At 50.4% G+C, this 24,701-nt stretch overlaps 1 protein-coding gene across 5 annotated transcripts in view; it reads left to right on the top strand.

Moving 5' to 3' along the window:
* Window positions 1–24,701, top strand: part of PIK3R5 (phosphoinositide-3-kinase regulatory subunit 5) — a 64,614-nt gene that overhangs the window by 14,624 nt on the left and 25,289 nt on the right. For 3 of the 5 annotated variants that reach the window (XM_056344622.1, XM_056344630.1, XM_056344595.1), the window contains exon 2: window positions 21,475–21,584. In XM_056344622.1, coding sequence (XP_056200597.1) covers window positions 21,488–21,584 — 97 coding nt within the window. In that variant the 5' untranslated portion in view covers window positions 21,475–21,487. Of the gene's footprint in view, window positions 1–3,758; window positions 3,880–19,771; window positions 19,907–21,474; window positions 21,585–24,701 lie in introns of those variants that run through there. The other 2 variants (XM_056344615.1, XM_056344604.1) reach the window with 2 other exon arrangements.

Genomic DNA, 24,701 nt, shown 5'->3' with positions numbered 1-24,701 from the left:
CCTGAAGAGGGGTTCAAGTTGGATTGGATGAACTGACCTCCATGCCAGGTGCTTTCTCTGTCTGTAGAGGTCAATTTGCCTAGATTCACCTCCTTCTAGCATAGGCAAAGTCGGAGGCAACGAATCCTACCCCTGACATAGACTCAGCGTCACTGCAGAGCTTTACGCCAGAGCAAATGGTTGATATGGGTTCTCCAAAGCCACTGGGTGATTTTTTTTTTCTCAGTTATCTTGCTTCATGCCTTGGGCTCGATCATTTTTTTTGGATCCAGATGATAATCCAGAATTTGGCAGCCTTAATTGCATTGTTGTAGGAAACCAGATGCCAAGAGTTTTGGCTGATCTTCTTTGCCATGATACATTGTTGGCTGTGCAGCAGGTTTACCAAGCGCTGGAGATCCAGAGGTTTTCTTCATGTCAAGATGCACTTTGGTGTGCTGGTAAGAGCCTTTGTGGGGATGCCAGCAGGGCTGCTGGTGGTCCAGGGTGTTCAGAGAAGAAAGTGTAAACCACTCCGACAGAAAGTCTAACTGAACAGTTGTCGTGCATATGAATAAGGTCTTTCTGGACCTAAGCGCAGTGCACCTGACCTAGCCATCAAACCAGCTCTGGATGGCTTAATTTCATGAGAATCCTTGTCATGATCAAGCATATTTGTAGGCTAGTAATGGCCCAGTTTTCTTCTTTAGATGGTGGTGAGTATTGACTCACTGCCAGTCTTGCATCTCAAAGTGGTTCTCCCTCTTTGAGCAATTGCACTCTGGGGATTTTTTGGAGGGGAACTGAGTTACCCAGCTTAATCCACTCATCTAGCAGGGTTGTCCTGCTCAGCGGTGGTGAAGCCTGAGTGATACCTTCTATTGGTCCATTGCTCTGAGGTTGCAGCTGGTTATTGTTATTGGTACTGTCCGTGCATGCAGTGGGAAGTGCGGGAAGTCCTGGCACAGCCTGACTTACTCTCGTGCTTCCTTACCAATAACAGTTATGCAGTGGAGGAAGCTGTGGGAGAAGAGAGGCTGGTTAGGGTGCGGTCAGCTTATGAACTTCTTGAGGAACAATCTAGATGGCTCAGGAAAGTGAAGCTGCCCATCTGTATGCCTATGCCCAGTCAACGTAGAACTTTCTCTAATCTTAACTAACCATTAAAAACGGTGGCTCCATCTCTCAGGTTCAGGGTACCCCTGTCACCTGAAAGGTTGAGGCTGCATGTGTCTGTTGAGGAGCATGAATGGCCACTGATACCAAAATGCAAACAAATTTTCTTAGTAATTTATCCCTGAAGAGCAAGTGTTGACCAATCCTTATCCTGCTCCTCCCCCCCCTTCCCCCAGCCATCAGTCTGCTGGACCACAGCCTTGCAAGTTCTTGAGTTTCCTTCTAGGGATGGACTCAACATGCCCATAGAGCCCCCACTGAGTTTTGCTGTCCATGAGGGTTTGGTCCTTCCGAGGTAAATTTTCCCTGTTTGTTCTGGGGAGATGCAAGCCTTTGTGCTAAGAGCCCTCAAAGATAGCAGGTCTTGTGATGGCTCCTGCATGTTTTGTTTTCTCAGTAACTCCAAACGAGGTGTAAATTATGGATGTGTTTTGACCATGTGACCATCAGTATGCCTCTCTCTGCTAATTAATGCACTGTAATTCCTGTGCTAGCAGATATTACCTCTAAAAATATTTACAGGTGCTTCTCTGGTGATAAGGCTCCAGCAAGAAGTTTTAAGCAGGGAATATGTTAAGACCCGATCCACTCTTTAGCTGTGCTGTAGAAAACTTCTGGTAATGGGGCTTATCAGACTCCCTTGGGGAAGGGAGGCAGGAGGTTTTGCCCTCTAAATGGTTTCTGTTTGTGTCAGCAGAAATCCAAGCTATTACGGCTGTAAGGAAAGTCTTCTGTATATGGAGTGATGCTTGAATCTGCCGTTCAGACTGGAAGACAGACCCAAGCTGCCTGGGGGGAGTGTAAGTCCTTGGTCCCCATGCCCACACTGAGCAAATGGGGGGGAAACTGGTGATAAATGGTGGAAAGAGTCTTTCCTTCAGGTGTTTGTCAGCAGTATGTAGCTGTTCCTTTAGCATCAAGGTGGGAAGAGTCTAGATCCATGAATGTGCGGGGAGGAGTGGATTTCTTGGCTGCTCTGGATCGTCTCCTTCCCCGTCACAAGCCGGTGCTACGTGGCCGTGGGAAGGAGCCAAGGGGACTGACCCCCTTCAGACAAGAAAGGAGGACCTCAGGGCTGCTTGAGCCCAACCTGACTGTGTGTGTTGTTGTTGAGGGGAGTGCAGAAAGTCCTTGCTTGGGCCTGGACTGCTGCTTTCGTGTGTCTTTCCTTCCCCAGCCTCTCTGCTGCTGAGCCACATGCCCTGCTTTGGTATCTTGCAGCCTTGCAAGTGCCCAGGGACAGCATGGTTATTTCTGACCAGATCATTTGTGTGTGGTCTTTATTTTTGTATTTTCTTGAACGCGACTGTTGAGTTTCCTGGAACTGCTCGGCCCAAACCAGAGCCCTTTGCATGTTAACAGCCTCACAGCTTGTTTGCGCAGCGTAGCAGGGGCCACGTGTGGCTCTCGGATGTGGCAGGAGAGTGAAATCATCATCCAGAATAGGAAATGGTGGCACAACTTCCCCCCGGCTCCACAGCACTTCTCCTTTTGGCAGCAGCGCGCGGGAAGGTGAAGTAAGAAGATCTCTGTCGAAAATGCAGAAGTGCAAGTTGCTCTTGGAAACCATCTCAATGGGCGAGCCCGTGGTGGAGCACTTGGCTTGGGCTGGGGGGGGGGGGTGTATGTTTTTGTGTGGATGGATTCAGCCGCATGGCTTGTGGCTTCCTCTACAGACGAGAAGTCTACTGCGTAACGAGAGGCAGAGGATGGGTGGGCTGCAGGCTCTGCCGTCTTTGTTCCAGAGAGATGCCTTCTCCAGTTCTAGCAACTAGCAATCTGTGGCCTTGCTTGCTCGTGCGTTGTCTCAGATGTCAACCCTGCTCGTGGCATGTTGCTTAATCCCACAGGATTATTCCCACTTTCTGTGCTGGTAGAGAGGGAGAGCCATTGTCCGAGTCTGGGCTCTGCTTGTTCAGACGCTGTTGGCTGTTTACAGCGGCTGCTGCTGGGGAGGGACTGAGGCCGCCGGGGTTTGGGCTGGAATTTTCTTTGACCTCATTTGATTACTGAGTCCTACGTGCTCAGCAGTAGGGCAAAAAACACTGCAGGGAAAGTAGCTTATGCAAAAATACCTAGAGCCAATACATTTGCAGATACACAAATGACTTTCCAAGGTCACACAACAGATCCTGCAGTAGACCCCGAGCCTCACCCACAAAGTCCTTGAGAATGACTCAACCGTGGCATAAGGCAGCTAATGGGCAGTGTGAGGCCATGGGGGGAGAGGAGGTGTGGACGTGCAGGGGAGAGCAGATGCAGTTAAGGGCACGTTAAGGATGAAGATGACTGAGGTAAGTCACCTTGCCTCCGTGGGCTCCTGGGTCCCACGTACAGCCATAGCCCATCTTTCCTTCTCCAGACCGTGCTGGGCACAAGCGCTGTCACTGCTGCAGCTCCGGGGGCTTTGGGGTGTGTGGTGGAAGGAAGAAAGTGCATCCCCACAGAGGAGAGCAGTGCTCGCATCCTTTACCCCAGCTCCACTGTCTGCTGGACCATGATGTTCTCAGTCTATTTAGAGATGGGGTGAGGTTGGGAGGGGCTGGAAGAAAAGCTGTTGTTGGAGTGTTGTCTAGAGAGGAGGTGCTGTCACGAGGGAAGTGTCTGTGAGCGTTGGCAGTGAGAACACACAGAGCAGAGTGGTTGTGAGTCCGGTGCTACAGCTGGTGCAGGTCCTATGTGGTCTCTTCCCAGATCTACCAGGGGTTTGCCCTGACACCTTGGGTGAGTGAGTTTTTCTCCTCTTGGCTCTTGTCAACCCTTATTCCTGCCAAGGGCACCTTGGAGCAGCGAGTCCACGTGTTGGAGGCCATGGCACAGGCTGCCACCACCATTCCTGCCGGTGAGGGATGCGAAGCGGGACAATCCCTAACTGACTGTGCTGGGCTGCAAGGTGTCCTAGTGTGGATGTGTTATTCCTGAAAATTGTGCTTCCTTGCTTGAGCTTTTCTGCAAGAGGAGGGCTAGATACAAGATTACAGAATATATAGATAGATGGATAGCATATTATGGAATACGCACAGGTGCACAGAGATCTAAGATGTTGGTAGCCCTGGTTAGAAGTGTCTGGCCAGTTCGGTGTGTGTCGTTGACATCTGCCAACATGCAGAAAGGCCCTGATCTACATCAGCTGTTGCTGGAGGGCTGAACTCCTACAGGTAGGGCTGTTCTGCTCTGCTCCAAGCAGAAATGGCCAGGCCCAGGGTATGGGTTAAAATATCTTTGATTTGGTCAGATCAAGAGTATTTTTGGGTTTTGCCTGTCTTGGGGTTGCTAATATGAGAAGCTGTGGTTCAGCTCCCATCACTTGCTTGGCTGGATTGTGAATCTCAAGGCAAGACAAACAGCTGCAGCTTTCTGTCTGAGAGGGTGGGGGTGAACGCCAGCATGGGGAGCATCTCCCTGGTGGTGTTTCACCTTGAACTGGAGCTTTTGTCTTTGAAAGTCAAAGCAGAACCAGAAGAGTCAGCTCCATCACACTGTGGCGGTGAAGCCCATGTGAGTGTTGCTGTAGGTGGGTCTGCAGGGTCAGCGTTCCCAGCTCGCGGTGTAGCCACAGCAGTGTTTGTGTCGGGCTGTTGAGCTGCTGTGGCACACGTATGATTGTAAATGGGCAGAGCAGCTCTGCCGGGATGCAAACACAGTTATTTGGACTGTTTAGACGCTATTTCTTAGTATCCAGATTACTGATGAAACTGTTGAACTTCTGAGAGGATGCTTTCATTTGCGATGGTATGAAGGCTCGGTGTCTGCAGTGCTGTGGCAATCACTTTGACAGTAGATTTAAACTCAAACCTCTCGTATCCCAGCCGGCAGTCTAGTCTGCAAAGCCATTCTGTCCTGCAGGGATGCTGCAGTGTGTTAGGAGTGGTCCTAGGAGCTGAGAACATCAAACAGATGAAGCAGAGGCTTTGTTTGACACCAATATTTTCAGCAGGGGAAAGTCCCATGTATACAGAACTGAACTTTCTTCCCAAAACCAAAGGCAGGAGGTAAATGCGTGTGTGCTGTGCCTGCCCCTGAGCACCCCAGGGACAGGTGGCATCCTGGAGCAGGTCCCCATCGGGGTGAGCTACTTTGCCTGCCAGGTGATGCGCTGTTGTGGGAGTGAGAAACTCTTTCAGCCTGGGGGGTATCTGAAAGCTCCACATTTCAAAGGTCTTTTTTTCTTCCCCAGCTCTAATTTTAACGGCCGTGCTTGGGATAAGTACTTTGAAGCCTTAATTGCAATTATGAATCTTCCTCTGTTCCCAGGTTTCCCTTAATTGGCTTCCTGTGAGAATTTACAAAGCTGGTAAAAACAAAACTGCTGGTTTTGTGAGGGAGTTGGTGGCGTGAGATTCCTGAGTCCAAATACAACTCTGCTCAGCCGAGACTCCTCGTGTGCTGCTGCGCAGAGTTGTGATCAGCCCTGTGGCCAGGCGCTCACAAGGGTGGCATTATATAAAATGTAAGCTGATTTACATGCTTGCATTTTGCAAGTGCTAATCTATTTTGATTTTTTTTTCCTTCCCCCTTTCTTTTTTTCTTTTCAGCCCTCTAATCTTCTGTGATCCCTGCCAGGTTCCCAGCTCCTTTGGCTGGAATAGGCTAAACCCTTTATCTGTCTATTTGGCAACCCTGGGCGAAGTAGTTAGCAAACGAATGACACTTTTCCTGGCTCATTAATTAGATTTACTGAGTTGAGTGGTTGCTGCTGCAATAGTCTGGACAAGGCAGTTCTGTATTTTAATTCTTCAGAATTTGGGTTTTAAAAAAAACATAGAGCTCCAAGGCAGTTCGGGTACTAGTGGTTGAATCCACAGCTCCCCTGCGTGCACTGTGTGGAGAGCACATGTTTTTCTTACATGTAGCTTTATTTTTTCAATTTGCTGCTGCCTGAGCAGTTCTGATTGCACATCATTGTTTTACTCCTTGAAAAGTTTAAGGATAGGTATCTGGGTGCTCTTGAGGTGCCCATGGCAGGATATCTCGGTTAAGGCAAGTGGTTCTTGTGGGTTAGAAATAACCCCTCTGAACTATTAGTATGTTTTTATGTATTATACATACACTTTTTGACATGTCCTGCGCTGCCAGCCTTACCTGCCGGGGTTATAAATGGGATTGTGAAGGTTACATTGGGAAATAAAAATAACAGGATGAAAGAAAATTATGCTTTTACCTTTATCTGCTGCTGCTTTGCAGCCAGCAGCTATCGGAGTGCGCTGCAGCAGGAGCCCCATCTCTCCTTTTGGAGGAGGAAACTGAGGCACAGAAAGGTCACTCATCATGCCATGGCTCCGGAGCTTTTGGTTTCTCTTGCGGACTTTCGGTTCCCTTTGTAACCGCTAGACAATGCTGTCTTTTTCTTGGCTCAAGGTCTGAGCAGTTTGGAAGGGAGGCAAGTGGTGGGGGTCTTGTCATCTGTTGCAGCCTGGGAACCCGGTGCCAGGACATTGGGGCACCCAGTGGAGGCTGGTGGATGCTCGTGGTGTTGATGTCTGTTGCTGACATCCCAGGCAAACAGGCAATGCGGACGTGGAGAGACCGAAGTGGGGGTCAGTCAGCCTGCACTGGGGACGAGGTGAGGAGGGCCTTTCCAGAGGAGTGGCAGTGCCAAACTGGGCAGTATTTAAGCTTCTTGTGTATAGGGTGCTTCATTTGTTGGTATAAACATTTAAAACTAAAATTAATGACTTGCCTGTGATTGGACGCGGTGATGTGAAAGACTGATAGATGTATCTTGCTGGCTTGCCCTCCGCAATTCCTGCAGATCTACAGGGAGGGGCTCTGCTTTGGTCTTCTATTCCTTGAGATTGCCAAGGCTTTCCTTGTAAAAGGGGACGAGAAGGAAGAGACTCTGAGTCTGTTTGCCTGGGTTCGGTGGAGCATTTGACCCAGGCAGATTTGCAGCAGCTGGTAGAGAAGGGGTTTCACAGCTGGCATCTTGGGGAGGTGATGTTGCTCCTCTCCCAGGCACACCCCCCATGCTGATGGAGGCTCAGTGCAGAGCTGTGGCTGCTCCAGACTGTGCCCAGGGCAGGGTTTGCCCCATCACTGGTGTTGCTGGATGTGAGAGGGTCTGGTCCTCTTCCTGGTCACTGTATCCCCTGTCACGGGGTGGGAGCAGGGGGGTAAAGCGCTGCAAAGCCTGTGCTTGTGGAGAGGAGGTTAGTGCTTTTAATACAGGTTTTCTAAAGTGACTATCCATGTTACCCTTTATTGTATCGTGTCCAACGGGAGACAACTATTTAAAGGCTCTGAAGGAAGGAGGATGTTCAGCAATTTTTAAAAGCCAGGGTTGGTGCTAGCTTCAACAGCTGTCAGGCATTGCTGCCTTGAGGAAAGGGCTGGCTTTGATGTGGCATCCCTCAGCTCCTGAAACCACTTTCAGGGGATCAGAGAGGGGCTGCAGGCAAAACCAGCCGCATACTGACTGATCTGGTTACCCTGTCCGCTAACTCATGTCAAACTGGGCTGGGTTGCACCTTGGCTGATAGAAAGAGCAAAACCCTGTTGTGATCTGGGGCTCGAACCACTTGTGCTTGTAAAAACGATCACAGTGTTTAGAGATGGAGAACTGCTGCAGTCACTGGAAGGAGTTTTGTAGGCAAAGGGCTGGGGGAGAAGAGCAGAAATAGCTGCAGCATGTCAGAAACTGTGACCAAAAGCAATTCGCACTTAACCCGCTTGAGAATTGCCCTCCCAGAAAAATAGCAATTGTTTATCTACCAAGGACCCACCGCTGCTAGAGGCAAATTGCCTGCTAATTGGCCTTTCTGCTAAAGGCAGAGGGGTCAGGCTAGCTAATTAGACACGTCTTTACACCTCCCCAGTTAATTTGGAGAGGAGCATATTCCCAAAGGGAGGTGGGCTTCCTGGGGAGGTGACTTCTCAGTTCTCTGGGTCTTTTGATCCCTCCCCAGGGCGAGCTGGGAGCTGGCAGATGTGAGACATGAGCTCAAACTCTGTCAAAATAACCTCATAGTTATTTTGAAATTAAAAGCAAAGAAAGAACTTCATGTCTCCCTGGAGGTAAGAGAGGGGAACAGGTTGCTGCCAGCCCAGGAGCGCTGGGGTGGGAAGACCACAGATCTGCTCCGAGCCTCCCAAAGCTGTGCACTGGCAGAGCAGAGTTGCCTCGCTTTGCTGAACCTCTGCTGTTTGTTGGTTTTTTGGGTTTTTTGTTTGGTTTTTTTTTTCAAAAATAATTCACAAAAGACCATCTAGGCACTTCTTAAAAACAAGAATCAGTCCTCAAGTAACCAACTCAATTCAGGTGTGATCTGAGCTGTGCATGTTGCAGATTGAATAGAAAGGGTGGAAAAGCTGAGAAAAGCACAGCATAAATACATCAACCAGATTTTATAGCAGCTCGGAGGGTGAAATGCTCTGAGTTTAAAGGTGCTGTCAGGGTGCTTGGCATGGCCCTTGTCCTGCCACAGTCTTCCTGGGCGACTTTGGCAAAGTCAATTTGCCTTTCCCCGTCAGCTCAGTTCCCCATCGCTGCATGGATGGTAGTGCGTTTTTCTTCAATGAAGGAGTGATTTGAGGATAAGGGCATTAAATAATGTCCAAGTCTGGCACTGAGGGAATGGGGGGTGTAAAAACTTCCCAAAGATCTTGGCTCTTGGCAGGAGCTGGTGCTAATCTGGGCTTTGGGAATCAAGTGTTTCAGCCTTAGGGCTGTGACATGTTGTTTCTTAAGCACAGCCTAGAAAATGATTTTTTTAAAAAAAACTCTAAAAGCTATGCAAGTATTTGAGCTGTTCTCTCTTTCTGCAGCTCTCTAATAAAGTGGGATGTGTCCCATGTCCCATTGGAGGGGCTCTGCCCAAACCCATGCCCATCACAGGGCTGTTAATGCATGGCCCTGATCTGAGCCTGCTGCAGGAGGTGGCTGTGGTAAGTATTACTGTGGGGACCACTGGGCGTGATGGTATTGGGAATGGAGGAAAAAATGATGGAGATGGAGAAGCTTGAGGGTGACACCCATACTGTGATGGTACAGAATGGAAGTGGAGAGACCCTCAGGCTTGAAACCAAGGTCAAAGTCTTCAGAGCCAGGCAGGGACTGCATGGAGAGCAGTATGGTTGGGCCATCATGGTTTTGGGGGGGCTCAGTCCCGGTTTGCTAAAAATATGGCTTGTTGTAGCCCAGCCCCTCCTCGGCGAGCGGCAGGACCTGTGTCTGAGCTGCAGCTGGAGTAATTCTCTCCCATCTGTGCTTGTGGCTTGGCTCTGTGAGGGCTCGTGCTTTCAGTAGCTGCGAGCTCTTGCAGGGTGCTGTCGGCCTCAGCCCCGTGCCGAGATGGCCCCAGGCGCTCCGAGCTCCAGTCCCTGGGGAGGGGGATGTGGTGGGCTCTGCTCAAGGGTGTCGGAGCTGTGATGGGAACGCAGGGGGAGCCCGTTGTATCAGTGTCCCTATGTCCTTCAGGGGTGCTGCTGTCTGTGGGGGCTAAAGGGCTTATTCTGGTCTGCTGGGACCCAAACCCAAAGGAGCTTCAAATCCCCAAACTGCCCATGGGCCACCTTGTTGAGTGCTGTTTGTCCCTTTGTCTGGGTGAGAGAAGAAGGACCTTGGTAATGAGCCCATGAGGAGCTCATGGGCTCATGACCAAGAGGTCTTTGTTAGCAGCATCTTTCTGATGAAGCACATTCATGTTGGCTTCACGCTTGAGACTTGGAGGAAACCCCAGCAGGTGAGACTGCAGGAGGATTTGGGTGCCGATTGGCAGCAGACCCTGCATCAGCTCCGCTGTAGTTACCTTTTGCAGTGAGGACACGCTTGGTGACAATTTGCTGACTGGCTCCCTACCCTCAACTAGATGCTGGTGGCAGATTCCATCATCACTTGAACTGGTCCTCCAGGACTGGGAGCTGGTGGCAGCCCTGCTTCATCCCAGGATGCGTGTCCCTGCTGACAGCCCCAGATTTGGGAGGATCGGACTGGGGCGTGCCTTCATACCAGGGGCTCTCGAGTGCCATTAATCTCTGCTCCAATTCAGCTTAAAAAGCAAAGGCGTGGGGGTTAATCTGGTCATGGTTTGCTTTGGGGTTGGGACCTCTGTGTTTTTTATTAGATAAGAAAATTCAGCAGCATGAAGCATTGGGCTGGTTCTTACTTCAAAGCAATCCCCATGTCATTCAGACCAGGTATCGCCATTGCAACACAATTTTAGAACAAAGAAAGAAAACGGAGACAAAACTAAAAACAGGAACCAGCAGATAAACAATACTCCAGTGCTGTGGTGCTGAGCTGAGCTCCTTCCTGCTCTCAACCATCTGGCAAGTCAGCAGCGGGGCTTGGGGCAGACCAGCTCTCCCAGACGGCTCTTCCCAGCAGGGAAACCAGCTGGGAAGCCATTGAAAAGCTTTTCCATTCATAAAAAAAAATATTGTCAGGCTGTGAGCTGAGCACCTGGGCTGCCACCTCTGAGCATGCTTAGCTGAGGTGCCCCAAGTTCACTGCTCTGAACCGGGCAAGACGTTTCTCCTGCCCATCTTGTGGGGTTAATGTCTTGCCCCAGCTTCAAGGAAGCCACAAGTGTTTCCATAGTGGGTGAAGAGCTGAGCAGCAGTGGCCAGTGAGCTCTTGAGGCACAGGAGTGCAGTCAGTGCTCAGGGTTCCAGCAGCCTCAGGGATGCTGGAGGCGGGCAGACGAGCACAGAAGTGTCCTTGGTGGCAGGTACCTGCCTGGGTGCAGTTTTCCTGAGCAGTGTCATTGAAAACTGGTGTGATGCTGGTCCCAGGGAGAGCCAGATTGCCGGGGGCTTCCTCAGTGCAATGTGAACCTAAACAATGGTGTGTGGAGGAAAATGTGTCATTTGATCAGAAATAAGAGTTGGTTTTTTTTTTTCTGGCTTGATTTTTACTTTTGGAATTACAGTCAGATGAGTGCAAATACTGTTTCGAAATGATGAGTCAAAAGGTTTTGTTCTGAGTCCTTGAGACCACCTTCTCTTCAATCTTCGCCTTGTGCACCCTCTGATGCATTTTGCTGAATTCCAGGCCAATTCATTAAGGAATTCGCCTCAGAACAGCTTCTCTGATTATGTTGTTCTTTTTGCTAAGTTTCTTGCAGCCCTGTTTTTTGCTCCTGCTGTGATTTAGTTTGTTGCTTTCATTGCACATCATTCTGAAAACCTGACCCTAAAGCAGCATCTCTGTTATCACCAGGGCTGGTCCTGAGGCCACCCCACGTGCTGAGTCACAGGTGGGACACAGCAGAGCTGTGTCCTGGACAGCCAGTACCCGATGCCTGAGGTACGTACGGGCTTGCTTCTAGCTGGTGGCCACTGAGTGGGTTGAGTCCCACTGCTATTGCAGTAGAACATATCTGAGACTTTATCAGCTCAAGGATAGCAGATCCCAGAGCAAAAGACAGAAAAGGTGTGCGGTATTAGGACCCTGCTTCTGATTTTTTAATTTTTTTTTTTCTTTCTTTCTGTGGAGCCTCTATCTCTGAGTCTCCAAAGCAAAAAGCAATTGCAATTTGGAGTTGGTCTTTGTTTGCACCTCTCGGTTTTATTTTTTTGGAGTTCACAGCTGCTTCATCTCATAAGCGTTAGCCTTAAACTCTGGCTGCTAATGCAGGTAATCATGGGGATGGAATTTGGGAAATCCCATTGAATAACTCCCACTTGCAGCAACATGAAGGGCTTGGATGGAAGTGTTTGTGTGGAGCTGACATGTCTTAGGCATTTCTCAGCTTCCTGTTGGCTTTCTCTTCCGATCCGCTGAGCTGGGGGTGCTTAGTGCCACCTGAACAGAGCAACGCTGTGCTGAAGAGAGCTGGGGTGATAAACCACTTGTGATTACCACTGAAAAGTGCTGGTACTGTGGGATCTACAGCTCCAAACCCAATTGCCCTACTTCACTAGAGGTTCAAAATATTTACCCCCAGCTGCTCTGGAAGCCTGTTGTCCTCCTCGTGCAGCTCTGCAGAGCGGTGCCAGGGCATGCTGCAGCCCTGGGTGCCCTGCTTCTCCTGACCACCCAGTCCTGCTTTCTATGCACGGGGTGTCCCATTGCTTTATTTTTTTTTTGTGTGTGTGTGTGTGATGTTGCTCAGGGTTACATGATGCTGAGCGCTGCCGGCTCCTATGTCACATATGTGTGTGCGGAGGTTTGTGGTTGCTCTGATCTCCTCTCCCTTTCTTGCTCTCCCCCAGGTCTTGCTCCTGCCCTGGGCACAGCCTCACCACTCACTGCAGTCCCCCCTTCAGTGTGTTCCCCCTTCCCTGAGAGCAAAGCATCGGGGTGGCCTGTGATGCCAGGCTGGGAAAGTCATGCTGAGCAATAAAAGTCAATCCTACCCTGTGTCAGGGAGAGTCTCTGTCTGGATTTCCAGTTTCCACCCGCCCTTTGGCTCCCCTGCCTGCAGCTTTGCCCAGCTGCGTCACCCTGGGGTGCAGCAGTGCTCCCTATCTCCTGGGTTTAGATGCCTTAGAGGCTTTATTGGTGAGTTTGCTGTTGCAGGTGAAGTACTAGGCTCAAAACTGATGACCAGAGACTGCTTATTACAGGAAGATGGCACAGCAGTTTCCCTTATTTCTGCCTCTCCTGGATGGTTTTTTCCTTGTGCCCAGCTTGGACGATGCTCCATCCATTGGTAGCAGTATGTTTTTAAGCTCTTTTTCTAAGCTGGAGGCCTGTCCTCTCTGACCACAGGTATTTCCTTCTGCTGCATGCTGGTGTGCTGTGTCCATGGTCAGCAGCCTGACAGACGGAGCAGCAGCAGGAGCCATGCAGGTGGTTGTTAGGTGAGACTTAACTTTCAAACTGTCTGAACAGTTTGCTGCTCGGGAATGCTGTCTGTGGACTCTGTGAGGGCAGCCACACGGAGCCATTTTCTTTCGTGAGTGTGTATTGTGAATTAATTTGGACTTCTTTCCACGAAGAAGTGTCTCCTGATCTAAGCCCATGGCTGGGCTGGTCCAGTCCAGCTCTGCACAGCCACGGACTGGGGGACCACATTGCAGCTGATCCCCTTGCATTTAGAGAGGAGGGACACGCGTGTCCTGGCAGGACACGTGTGACCACCTTAGATAGCCCTTGGCACACGCTGAGCAGCCCCAGGTAAGTAGCTCACAAAGAGGTGTCTGAATCTAGCTGTTGGCAGTTTGGTGAGATGAATCACATCTCACATTTATTTCTTGGGCTGGGCTGAGCCCCCCTTCCTGCGCTGCTGCAAAGAGCTCCCCCGGCCACCAGCCCCCCCAGCCCCCCCAGCCCTGCCTGGCGGGTGCCCAGCCGGGAGCCGGCACCCAAACCTGGACGTAAACCCTGGGTGCTGCTTTGCCCCTTTTGTGTCACCTTCTGTAGGTACTCTTTGATATTAAAAGGAGTCCGAAACCGCTTTTGCACGTTAGGTGCTTTCCCTGCTCTGTGGTGGGAGTCTCTCATTCAGCCCGGTTCTCAGGCTCAGTGAGAACAAGGAGCGATCTCTGCGTCTTAGTAAGCTTTCCAGTTCTCACGTTTTTTGGTGTAAATGAGGCTTTGCAGTTCAGTGAGACGACAGCATTGCCCTGCTGCTGGAGGAGGACTCAAGTCCTGTAGTGCTGCTGTGCACTGAGCATCTTTGTCTCAAGCGAGCTGCCAGGCTGGTACTTCTCTTCTTCCTGAGACAGCATTTACCACTAATAAATTAGATCTTCATTTCCTACGGTTAACGTGTAGGGATGACCTGCACCATTTCTGTAGTGAAGTAATGCCCCTTAGCATGGTTATTGTGTAGGCACAGGTGCTGTTCCTATTCCAGAAGCAGGTTTTCTTCTTGTCGCCATGAGTTTTATCTTCTGCTTTAAGATGAAGTTTGCCACAAGTTTTATCTTCTGTGTTACGTGCACATCCCACAGCAATTTTAAATTTGCCAGTTCATATAATGTCTTGTTGCTCATCTATTACCTTAAGATTTTCTACATGTGCGCCTCCAGCCATCCCAGAGTAAGGGCTCATTGCAGTGAAACTTCCTTCCAGAGCATTCAAGAAGTAGGTTGCATCAGTTGCTGGTAGGATCTCTCAGCAGACAGTCCCATCTTTCCCAGCAGATATGCATCCCTGGAGCAGGACACCTCACAGTGTCAGCAGGTGGGCTCATTCCTGGCTGTGGTCTCACATATCAGTGTGACTGCTGAAGACCCTAGACACCCTGTGTGTCCAGGGAACCGTATGATTCCCTGTGTTGGTTGCTCAAACCAGTGCCCAACTGACCTTTTGTCATTTCGATCTTGTGAAAAACCACCTCGGTCTCAATGTCTTTAAAGTGAGTGGGACACTCAGTGCCTTTCTGTCTGGACAGCTTCTCCTTGGCATGTGTTGCTTCCTGCACACTTGTATTGTGGATTCTCACCACCAAACTCTGCACTGCTCCTTGGAGCTCATTCTGCTCTGGTTCATTCACTGGTACCCTGATGGCAGCAAATATTCACAGCATTGGCCCCAGTTGCATTTGTTCACCCCCTAGCCTGCCTTTCCAGCCCTGTGCTGGGTGATCTGTCCTGCTGCCCCTTCCCAACAGACTGTGTGATTTGTTTACCCCCTAAATCCTGCTCTGGATGTGCCTTGCTCATGGACCCATCACTGAGGTCTTCATGGCCTGCCTTGGAGCAGAGCATGAATGAGATGTCCACGTCTCTCCTGTGCCCACTGTCAAACCAGATGGCACAAGGTGATTGAGCTGGGCTGGCGCCGGCAGCACTATGTTACAGCTTTTTGTTTCAGATTTTCTGTTATGTCCTGGAAGAAGATGCTTAATTTCTGGTGTCCTCTTCCTTTCCTCACTCTGCACCCCAAGAAAAGGAGGAAGATAAGAGGGAGACAACATCTTTTTGCCTGTGTTTGCCTGTTGGTTGTATTTTGCTACGTGTAAGTAGGTGTACGGGTGGATTTGCAGAGATGTGAGTGCTGACACCTCTGCGGATTTCTCTTGCGTTAGGCCTCACTGGCGGTTAGTTTTTGTCAGTTCTTCCATGGGCAGGATTTGGTAAGGGCTTGGTTTGGGTTGTGCCAGCTGGGTGTTGGAGAAGGTTCCTTGTGTTGCTTCTCTGCTGCCTATTCCTCTGTTGGTTCTAGGAGCAGAGATCCCTGCAGGTGAGGCTTTGCAGTCCAAGGCACGAAGGTCCCTCATGGTCCCTGCTGTGGCTTGCTGTGCTCATAATTCTTGGGGTAAGAACAACTCTTGCCTTTGCCTGCAGGACAGGAACCCGAGGCCCTATAAGGAAATCGCGTGGTGCTGGGGTGTTTGGATGGCACACGCTCCTTTGCGAGCACCCAAAAAGGATGTTTGTCAAACCAGTTGCCTCCTGGATCTTTCGATACGCTGCCTTTGTGTGGTTTGAACGAACATCTTATCACCTTCATCTCCCTGCTCTTTGCAGAGCACTTATTTGAGTAGTAAACACATGAAGGCTGAAGTTTGAATCTTAAAAACTGCAGGTCCCTCCCCTTGTTGCCTCGATTGCTACAAAGATCTCCTCCAGCTGCTCCTTCTCTCAGCTTGGAGTTTCAATCTTTGGCTCCTGAATGGGGTGTAGAGGAGGCAGTAAAATCTTGCAAGCTAAGGTTAGTGAAAACCCAAGATTTCTTCTGTAATCGAAGAGAGCGAGATGCTTTTGTTGGAGGAGGAGGTCCCACACATGCGCTGGCTCAGCTGCGTATCCAGCTCCCGCCCTGCAGTGGGGATGTGTCTCCCAAAGCTCCCGTGCTGCCTGTGGCCACTGCCCATGCTGCGGATGAAGAGGAGGCAGAAAGCTGAGGTGTAGCTCAAGGGAGATGATGACCTTGCTGGAGTACTTGTATGGGAATTTTGCCTTGAAGAGGGCTCTGGTTAGAATCCTTTTGCTTTAATTCCCAGTTAAGTGGGTTTCCTTCTATTGCAGTGTCAGCCCAAGCTCCTTTTTTCTTTAGCTTCATCAGGCTTCTTGCCCGTTTCTCCCCAGTGCCCTAAACCCTACCACAGCAGCAAGCCAGGTGCTGAGCCAGCTCCTCATGCTAACCCATGAGTTAGCATCTCTTCCAGGCAGTCTATGTCCCTCCACCCACTGCGATTGCCAGCAAACCTGGGCAGTGTGTTCATGAGCTGATCCCGTGGGTAAAAGGGTTTGTTTTTCCTCTCCCGTTTCCTGCTCGGGATGCTCAGCCAGCAGCCACGAACAATCGGCCAGGAAAGGGCGTTATCCTGCCGTGAAGGTACCCAGGGGCTTTCTCCGGTGCTGTTGGAGTGGTGCCTTGCTTCCCTGCTGCAGGATACCCTCTGAGAAGGTAAAGGACTTTCAGCCAGGTCCTTTCTTGCCTGTGGCCACCTCAAGGAGATGTTTCGGGGATTTGCTATCATGGAAGTGGAAATCTCAGTTTATCACGTGGCTGCCTGGGTTTCCTCTCTTGGGAGAGCAGGATTAGAGCAGGGCAGGGTGCTGGCTGGGGTGGTGCCTCCGCAGGACATCGTGCTGGAGCGCCGTGGGGTTGGTGGGCAGGGATTTGCCCTGCTGGTTGGACTGGAGGTGGCCAGCGTCCCAGGAGAGGGTGGTCCCCTTCGCTACTTTATTTGGGAACACCGACTTTGGGCTTGATCTTTGAGCTCTTTCCCTCTGTTCCCATCTAATGATGGCTTTCCTGAGCTCCATCACTACAGGAGGAGGTCAGAGAAGTCCTTTGGATGTTGATGATAGGATTCATGTGGATCTTAACACAAGAAAAGTGCTTCTCCTTGCAGAAAATCCCACGTAGCCCCTGGTTTGGTTTCTCATGTGCCCTGTCCCGACCGTGTGGGAGCTACTAAATGGCCTCAGCCATCTCCTCAACCTGGCTGCGGTGTGCAGAGGGACCTTCTGCTTCTGGGGCAGCGTCGTCCTGGACGTGAAGGAGTTGAGGTCTTTTCCTTTGCCCTGATACTGAGCAGGAGAAAAGCCACGAAAGGGAAAGGTCCCAGAGCGGTGAAGGCAAGTGGGGGAACCACAGTCTGTCCCAACAGAGTGGAAAGCCCCTGTCATGAAGCTCTGACGCCCTGAGGGTTCCCTGTGGCCTCAGGCTTCACAGCCTGGCAGGAAAAGTTACTCTTTTTTTTGTTAGTGGGGTTTTTTTTCATATTCTAGGAAAACTGTGGGGTTTTGCAAACCTTGCCTCAAAGCAGGACAAGTGAAAATCCAAAAACAGTGGTCAGCCAGTTCCTGCTTTCCACCAAGGGATAAAGGTTTACCTGTTTGACGTTAGTTAACAGGAACATTGTAATTTATCTGTATAATCATTGTAGTTTTTAACTGTGACAGAGATAAATGAGGACTCCTAACTAAGCAATCTCAGATGGAAATTCTCTAAAGATCCATGCAAGGTGCTGGGACAATTTCACAAAGACTGTTGAGACATTTTCCAAAGTCAGCGCTGTGACTTTTCTCACTCACTTAAGTAACTTTTTTTTTTTTCCCCTTGGTCTTTGTTAGAAAATTACCAGGTGCTTTTTGGACAGTCAGGCTTTCTGAGGAGGTAGGCTCAACTATGCCCCGTGCCCATGACATTGCTAATTGTTGGCCATTTGTCAAAAACAAGGCAAAACCTTGAGGCGAATCAGTTTCCCTCAGGACATGGGATTCTTCAATATTATTAAATTAAATATTGTCACTGCTGTGGCCGAGAGCACTGTAACATCACCTGCGTGACGTATCATTAGTGAGAGCAAGCCTTGCTCTTTGCAAGCTGGCCACTTCCCTGCGCCCTGGTCAGCGTGGCTGTGGTTCCCAGTTCCCTTCTTGGTCTCTGTCAGTTCCTCCTGCCAGCCCTGTCGGGGTGGTCTGCAGAGGCACCTCGCTGATGGTGGGCCAAGGGTGGTCTGCAGAGGCACCCCGCTGATGGTGGGCAGCCGTCCCGCGTGGGGCAGACAGGGAGGAAGGTGTTACTGGGGTCGTGAAATGGTAGAACATTTATCTCGTTTGGTCAGCTGTGCGTACGGACCAGCGTGGTGTGAGGTGACAGGGACTCTCATCTAGGTGAGATCCAGCTACCTTCCTGCAAGAAGTCCTGTTCTTTCTGACTGCACTGACGCTGCAGGTGGGAAGGCAGGTAAGGAATGTGCCTGGAGGGCTGTAGATTTGCCTTATACTCCCGGCTGTGCCACAAGTTGCTGCAGGACAGCAGAAAAATTGCTCTCACTTTTCCAAACATTGGCTTTTCTGCCTCTTAAATGGTGACTGTATGGTTTGCACAGTGTTTGGAGGCTGCTTTTAAGGTACAAAGTTACTGGAGAAGGGAAACTGATCTTATCGTGGAGAGCATCCAGGGCTGAAGTCCCATAGCCTGGTTTTGTGGGGCTGGGGTCTGATGCATGAGGGCCTGGAGAGAGGTAGTCAACATCTTGTCCAAGGGTGATACTCAGTTGGTGCCTGAGGGTGTTCTGCAGAACTGCAGTGTTGTCTCCTCTGTTCCTGCCTCCTAGGAGCAATATCTTCAGGTGCTTCACAGAGGCTGAACAGATGTGTGGGCATTGTATTGCGTTGCCTGCAGAGCTGCTGTCAGGGGAGTTGTGACAATCTGGTGTCAGAAGGTCTCTTGTTATCCTCCTTGCTGTTTTGTCTCAAATGGTCCATCAAAGCCCTTCTCTTTTGCCTGGGTGGTGGTTGTGTACTTGCTCGAAAGTGTTGTTGACACCTGGGGAGAAGGCAAGGAAACCCACATCTTTTGCAACATGTTGCTCTGCTTGGAAATGCCCGGAGCAGCAGCCAGCCCGGGTGACGAGGGTGTCCCTGACGGGTGCCGGAGTGTGACTGCTCGCAGGGTTTGCCCTGGCCGTGTTGTGAAATGCTGTGTGGTGCAGCCTGCAGGCACGGCTGTGCTGTCCCTTCCACCTGCTCTGAAGAGCACTTTTGCCAAAGCAGCTCTTGTTTAGCAGCTCTGCTGCTGGGAGTCCAGCTGGAGGGAGACGAGGAAGAGACATATTTTTTTTCACAGAGTTGCTCAACACCCTCGTACAACATTGCAAAGCATTGATTAAAACCCTTGATCTCAACACTTGTTTTTCTTCGTGTTCTTGAGATGCTTAACAGACTTCCTTGGAAAGTCTGATTACATCCTCCAGAACTGTCCCCTGCCTTGTCATTTTGCTCAGTGTGCGTGGGAAGGAAGGGAGAGTTTGGGGAATAAACAGTAGAAGAGTTTGCAGAGTTTCTGCTCAGTTGTGGTGGACAAACTGAGTTTTCTCCCATGAAAAATGCTTCCGTAAGCACTGCCTTGGGAGAAGAGGTTTAGATTCATGTGTGGTCCATAGCAGACCAGGAAAAAAAAACCAAACAACCACTCAAAGAGTGCATTTGGTAATTTGAAAGTTATGATAATACCTTTGTCATATTTTGTGCTTAAATTCCCTGCCTGTTCTGTGCTGGGCATCGGGAAGGGTTGCCTGGACCGGTGCAGGGCTCGCCCTGAGTATGTGGTGAGGAGCGTTTCCCTCCAAGGACCAAGCTGTGCTCTAAAACAAGCTGACGTGTGGGGAGGTGTATTTTTGTGAGCTGGGTGTTGTAAAGGGTGCTTATGAGTCACGCTGGGCTCTTAGTCACTGCTTTCCTCTTGCCACAAGTCATGACTAAGGTGCTGATGCTCAGACTGCCCGCTCATTCAGTCCTCGGCACTGCAGCGGAGCACTTCTCAGGTGTTCCTCGTGCATGCACTGTGGATGGATAAAACTTTTGGTGAAGACCATATTAACAGGCTGCGGCAGTGGGACGCAAGAGGCAGGAGCCCATGAGCCGTTTTGGGGTGAAGGAGCGAGCTTGTGTTTGGCAGGTCAGTGGTTCCTCGTTGTGTGTTTGCTTTCACCTGTGTGGAGCTGCTGGTGGCTTCTTTCCAGAGTAGGAAGGACTGAGCAGTGGGGCTGGAGCTGCTCCCTTGGCTCTTGGGGAGCTCCAACAGCTGGGCACAGCTTTATTGAGCTCTTTTGGGTCCTGGGAATTGCCAGGAATTAAGTGTGGGTGGAGGTGGCCATGCTGAGTGCATCAAGCAGGGTGGACCAGGTGGGAGCTGCTGTCAAGATCATGGAGGCTTTTACTCCTGCCAGGGTGGAGGTGGGGAGCTGTGATGGTCACAGCCATCGCTGAATACTGAGTGTCAAACATTGACCAAATAAGCAGAGAATCGAGCATTTTGGGGTAGCTTTGGGAACAACATGAGCATGTGTCATAGGTACAGGAGTGTGCTGTCCTGGATGAAAGCAAAGGTTTCCTTGGCAGGTGGCTTTTGGAGAGTTGGCAGGTTTTATTGCTTTGTCCTGGATTATTTTTGTGCATTTGTGTTGCCTGTAACCAAGAGGCAAAGTGTCTGTGGGATGGGCCCATCTCTGTGCTTTGGGAGAGGAGAGGCGCCTGCCCCAGGGTCCCTCTGGACACCAGGGCTGGCACTGTGGGGGAGGGGGGGGTGTCTCTGCCTGGGCACCTCTTGGGTTGCTCACGGTCATGGCAGATTTGAGAAGTAAACCTGCTGGGCAAGCTGCTTTTATTTTCATGGTGTCCCAGACTGATGCTTATGAGTTGAGTGGGATAAAATCTTCTTGCCCCCCAGCAGTCTCTGCCAGCCTAAGGTTTAGGTTTGCACCCTGGGCTGTGGAAGAGAGGTGAGATGCACAGAGCCGTGTTGTGAAGAGGCTGCAGCCAGGCATGCAATCCGCAGTTTCACAATGTCCTCGGATGTTGGGGCTGAAGTCCCCTCTGTATTTTCCTGCATTGCTACAAGGGCACGTGGACCTTTTCTTCACGTTGGCTGTGTGGCAGTGAGATGACAGTGCCGGAGGCTCCTCCTGGCTTACAAGGCTGGCGCTTGGCAGTGATTTTGTGACTGCCGCCAGCGGACACTAAAGCTGTCAAGGACAATCCATGCCTAGCGCAAGGAGCAGGAGCTTGGGCTCTGCTGTTAGTCTTCCCACGTTGGACTAGGTGATCTCTTGAGATCCCTTCCAGCCTGGGCTGTTGGATGATTCCCATCCAAGCCCATCACAAGGTGCTCCAGCTGTAATCTCTTGCAGTATTATCTTCGCTGAAGGCTAACCCAAGATCACCTCCTTGCCACAAACACGTGAGTGGGACTTGATGTGTCCCACAGACGGAAGCTGTGAGAAGGCAGATATGCCTGCAGCAGGTCAGGGGGAGGGGGCCTTGGCCCCACAGCCTCTTGTGGTCAGATCATGGACATGTGCACCTCCATCCTTGCAGTTGGGCTTGGCGAGGGTGACAGGAGGCAGTAACAGGGTGATGTTTCACCGGGACCATCTTTTCTGTGCTACAGTACAAATGTTGCAGCGCTCTCTTCCTCGCACTGAACTAAGGGCCTGGTATACTAACTTTCTTCTTCCTTCTCTTTAGGAGATGAATTAAAATGCAGCACACGACGTGCACAGAGGACAGGATTTACCACGCACTGGAAAGATGTCTGCATGGGCTTAGCAGAGATGCTGTCTCCAGCAGATGGGCTGGTAGGTGACCTATTAACCACGGGCTTGCTCTGTCTCTGCATGATCTGCTGACCTACCTGAGCACCTGGGTAAGAAAGAGCTGCCTGGAGACCTTTTCTCCCTTCCAATGTGGATGGGATCTAACCTAGTCAGTCTTCTGGGCCTCTTGTTGCAGTAGGAAGATGCCCCAAGATGCTGAACAAGTCGTGTTAGGTCTTACATGTGTAAAGACTCAGCAGAGAAGTTGTGCATCTTGCCAGTTGTCCATGCATGAGCTGGAGAGAGGAGGAGCCTTCGTTCACCACGAGGAAAGGCTTTTGTGTGATCAGCCAGCTGTGCCTTTGATGCATGTGGTCCTCAAAGCCTTTGGGCGTAATCTCAGCCGCATTGTCAGAAGCAAGCATGGAGATACTGTTATCGACTTTATTTAAATCTAGATCAGATACCATGGTGGCTGTAAAGATGTAAGCCATGTTCAGAGGGCTGCAAAGGGATTTGGAATGGTGATGGTGAGGGCAGAGCAGCAGCGAGCAGAAGTAATTTTTGAATGTCATTTTGACACCTCTTCCTCATACTCACACTTGTAGGCTGCAATTCAATCCCTCCCAAACCCTCTTGCAGACAAAAGAAATGAAATGAATTTGGGGGGCTGTCAGATTCAGATTTCTTTTTGTCTGTGCAGTTTTTTCAACCTCCTCTGCTTTTCTGTTTACCTGTAAGTCAACAAAGAGATGCAAACAGTATCCTGCCTGCTGTGAAATACTGGAGTAATCCCTTTCACTGTGCCTGTTTCCTCTCACCCACCCAAGTGATGCCCTGGAGCATCACCCTGGGTCTTGGTTCGTGCATTTGCGACCAGGACTCCTGGGTCCTTTTGGTCTCCTCATGTTCTGGAAAACGTGCCCTGAGGTGTGACCTACATTCCTGGTTCCTGGAAGCACGGCCTCGTGTTTGGCACCGTTACAATGCGTGTCCAAAGGAGTCCATCTCACCAAACGATTCATTGTGTGCCTCATAACTCACCTCTTCCCATAATTATAATTAATCAGTTCCTGTGTCACTCACAAACTCTGCCCTTCTCTAATCCCAGCCCCTCAGCGCTGGTGTTTGTGTTAGCGTAGCCTTTAAAAAATGACTTCATAATTTTTCTGGCTCATTAGCAAAGACCAGACTGTACAGGGCAGGGGTCAGGTGGTGGTGGGCTCCGTTGGAAGCAGCTGTGCTGCCCAGCGATTCCTCATTTCTAATGATTTTCCCCCTCTCCGCCTGCTGGCTTTCGGTCTTCTTCATGTGGGTTTTATGGGGTTTGACAGAATGACCTGGCATTCCTGGGAGAATCTCAGGCATTTTACACATCAGAAAGTTCCCTTTCATCAAAAGCATTTGTGCTGGTGCCAAAAATCTTCAGCGTGACCGGCGCAGCCCGTTTCCACAGCTGTGGGTGGATGTGATGTGACCAGCTTTGCCGTGCCCGGGGTCCCGCTGCTGGGCAGCCCCCCAGGCAGTGGCTTGGCCAGCGCTCAGTGCTCTTCCCCGCTGGCTTTCCCTGCCAGCCCTGCTGGCTTTAAACACAACTGCCTTGGAGAGCTGCTGTTTCACACCCTACCCCCTTGCTGTTGGAGTAGGAAGTATTTCATTATTGCAGTAACATAGACAACTCGGGGAAAACAGAGCGTAGCACACAGCTGTAGCTACACCCCTTAACAGGGTCTCCTATTTCTTTTCAAAAACAGAGCAGAAATGTTTTCACATTCTTCTGCCTTCCCCGTGTTACAAGCAACAGTTTGAATCATTGCTGAGCTGTGTCACATCCAGTCTGTTATTTATGGTAGGACTCTGTTCCTCATATAGTCAATGAATCCCTCCGTCTTCTTCTTAACTGTGGCATAGCCTTCTCCTTTCTCGTTTTTAACTTCTTATATCACTTCTATTTCCCAATTTATTTGCTTTTACCATTTCATTACATGAAAATAGCATGCACCATGTTGCAGGTTTTTGGGCTGAGACCTTGCTAGGATTTTGTTAATTTTTAAATTATTTAATGCTATATTTTCATATGACAATTTTAGAAGAGGTTGCTCCAGAGTGGGTGAGTAATCGCTTCCGACGCGTTGTTTCCCTTCCACGTTAGTGACTGAACAGCTTAGGTCTGTGAAGTCAGCAGGGAAAAGTGTGGGTGCTTTGGTCATCCCAGATTTATACTCTGGATAAGCCTGTGGTCAGCTCTGGGGTGTGAACAGAAAATCTTTCCTGGACTGCAGCGTTTATTGGAGGAACTAAATTAAAATTTATTGTCTTGGACATACAAAAAACCCTGTTAGAGGAGTGCCAGGAAAGACAACCTGCTTTTCCTTGTGGAGACCCTCTTCGGAGAGTTTGCCTTCCTCTGTGTTGCTGGAGAGAGATGATAGTCAAATCTGTGTGCTAAAGGAAGAGAAATATTTTATTTCTAGCTGGTGAGCAGTGAAACAGGGAGCCTTTGGTGAGGGGAAGTGCTGGGTTGGGTCTGGCAGCTGGTGGTGCTGGGGATGCTGGACTGGGGAGCTGCCGGCAAGGCTGTAGGGCAGCCCAGTGCCTGAGGGGTCCCAGGGGTGGGAAGGAGCTGTTGTGTCTGCCATGGGGCTGCACAGCAGTCGGGGGGGATGAAGGATGCTGTTGAGGAGGGTGGAGGAATATCACCAGTGAGCTGGAGGAGGAGATGAGCGTTCAATGGTGGTATGTCGCATGTGACGCTCAGGGAGTTCAGTCTGCTCAGCTCTGATGAGGAGAAGCTTCAGACCCTGCTGAGCTGCAGTCACCTAAATACCCTCATGGGGAGCAAACAGAGGCTGGTGTGGGGATCCTCCAGCTTGGTCACCAAGTACCAAAATGCAGCGTCTGAAATTCATCCAGCCCTAAGTGCAGAATTAAAGTGCACTGGTTACTAAACCTTGCAAATTTTAACCTTTGGACTGATTTCTCCAGGCTTATGGTGGGTTTTCTTGCTGAAATCACTGCCCAGGCTGGGTGGAAGTGCCTCCAGCCCTGGGAGGTGCTGCTGTGCTCTGCTCAGGGGGCTCTAAGCAGCTGCTTGGGTATGGAAGCCATGGGCTGGACCGCTGTGCAGCGCAGGATGCATCTCAAGGGGATGCTGTCACT

The sequence above is a fragment of the Falco biarmicus genome, chromosome 1 (genome assembly GCF_023638135.1).
Source record: "Falco biarmicus isolate bFalBia1 chromosome 1, bFalBia1.pri, whole genome shotgun sequence".
In the NCBI taxonomy this organism is placed as follows: domain Eukaryota; kingdom Metazoa; phylum Chordata; class Aves; order Falconiformes; family Falconidae; genus Falco; species Falco biarmicus.
This window is presented reverse-complemented; position numbering and strand designations above follow the sequence as displayed.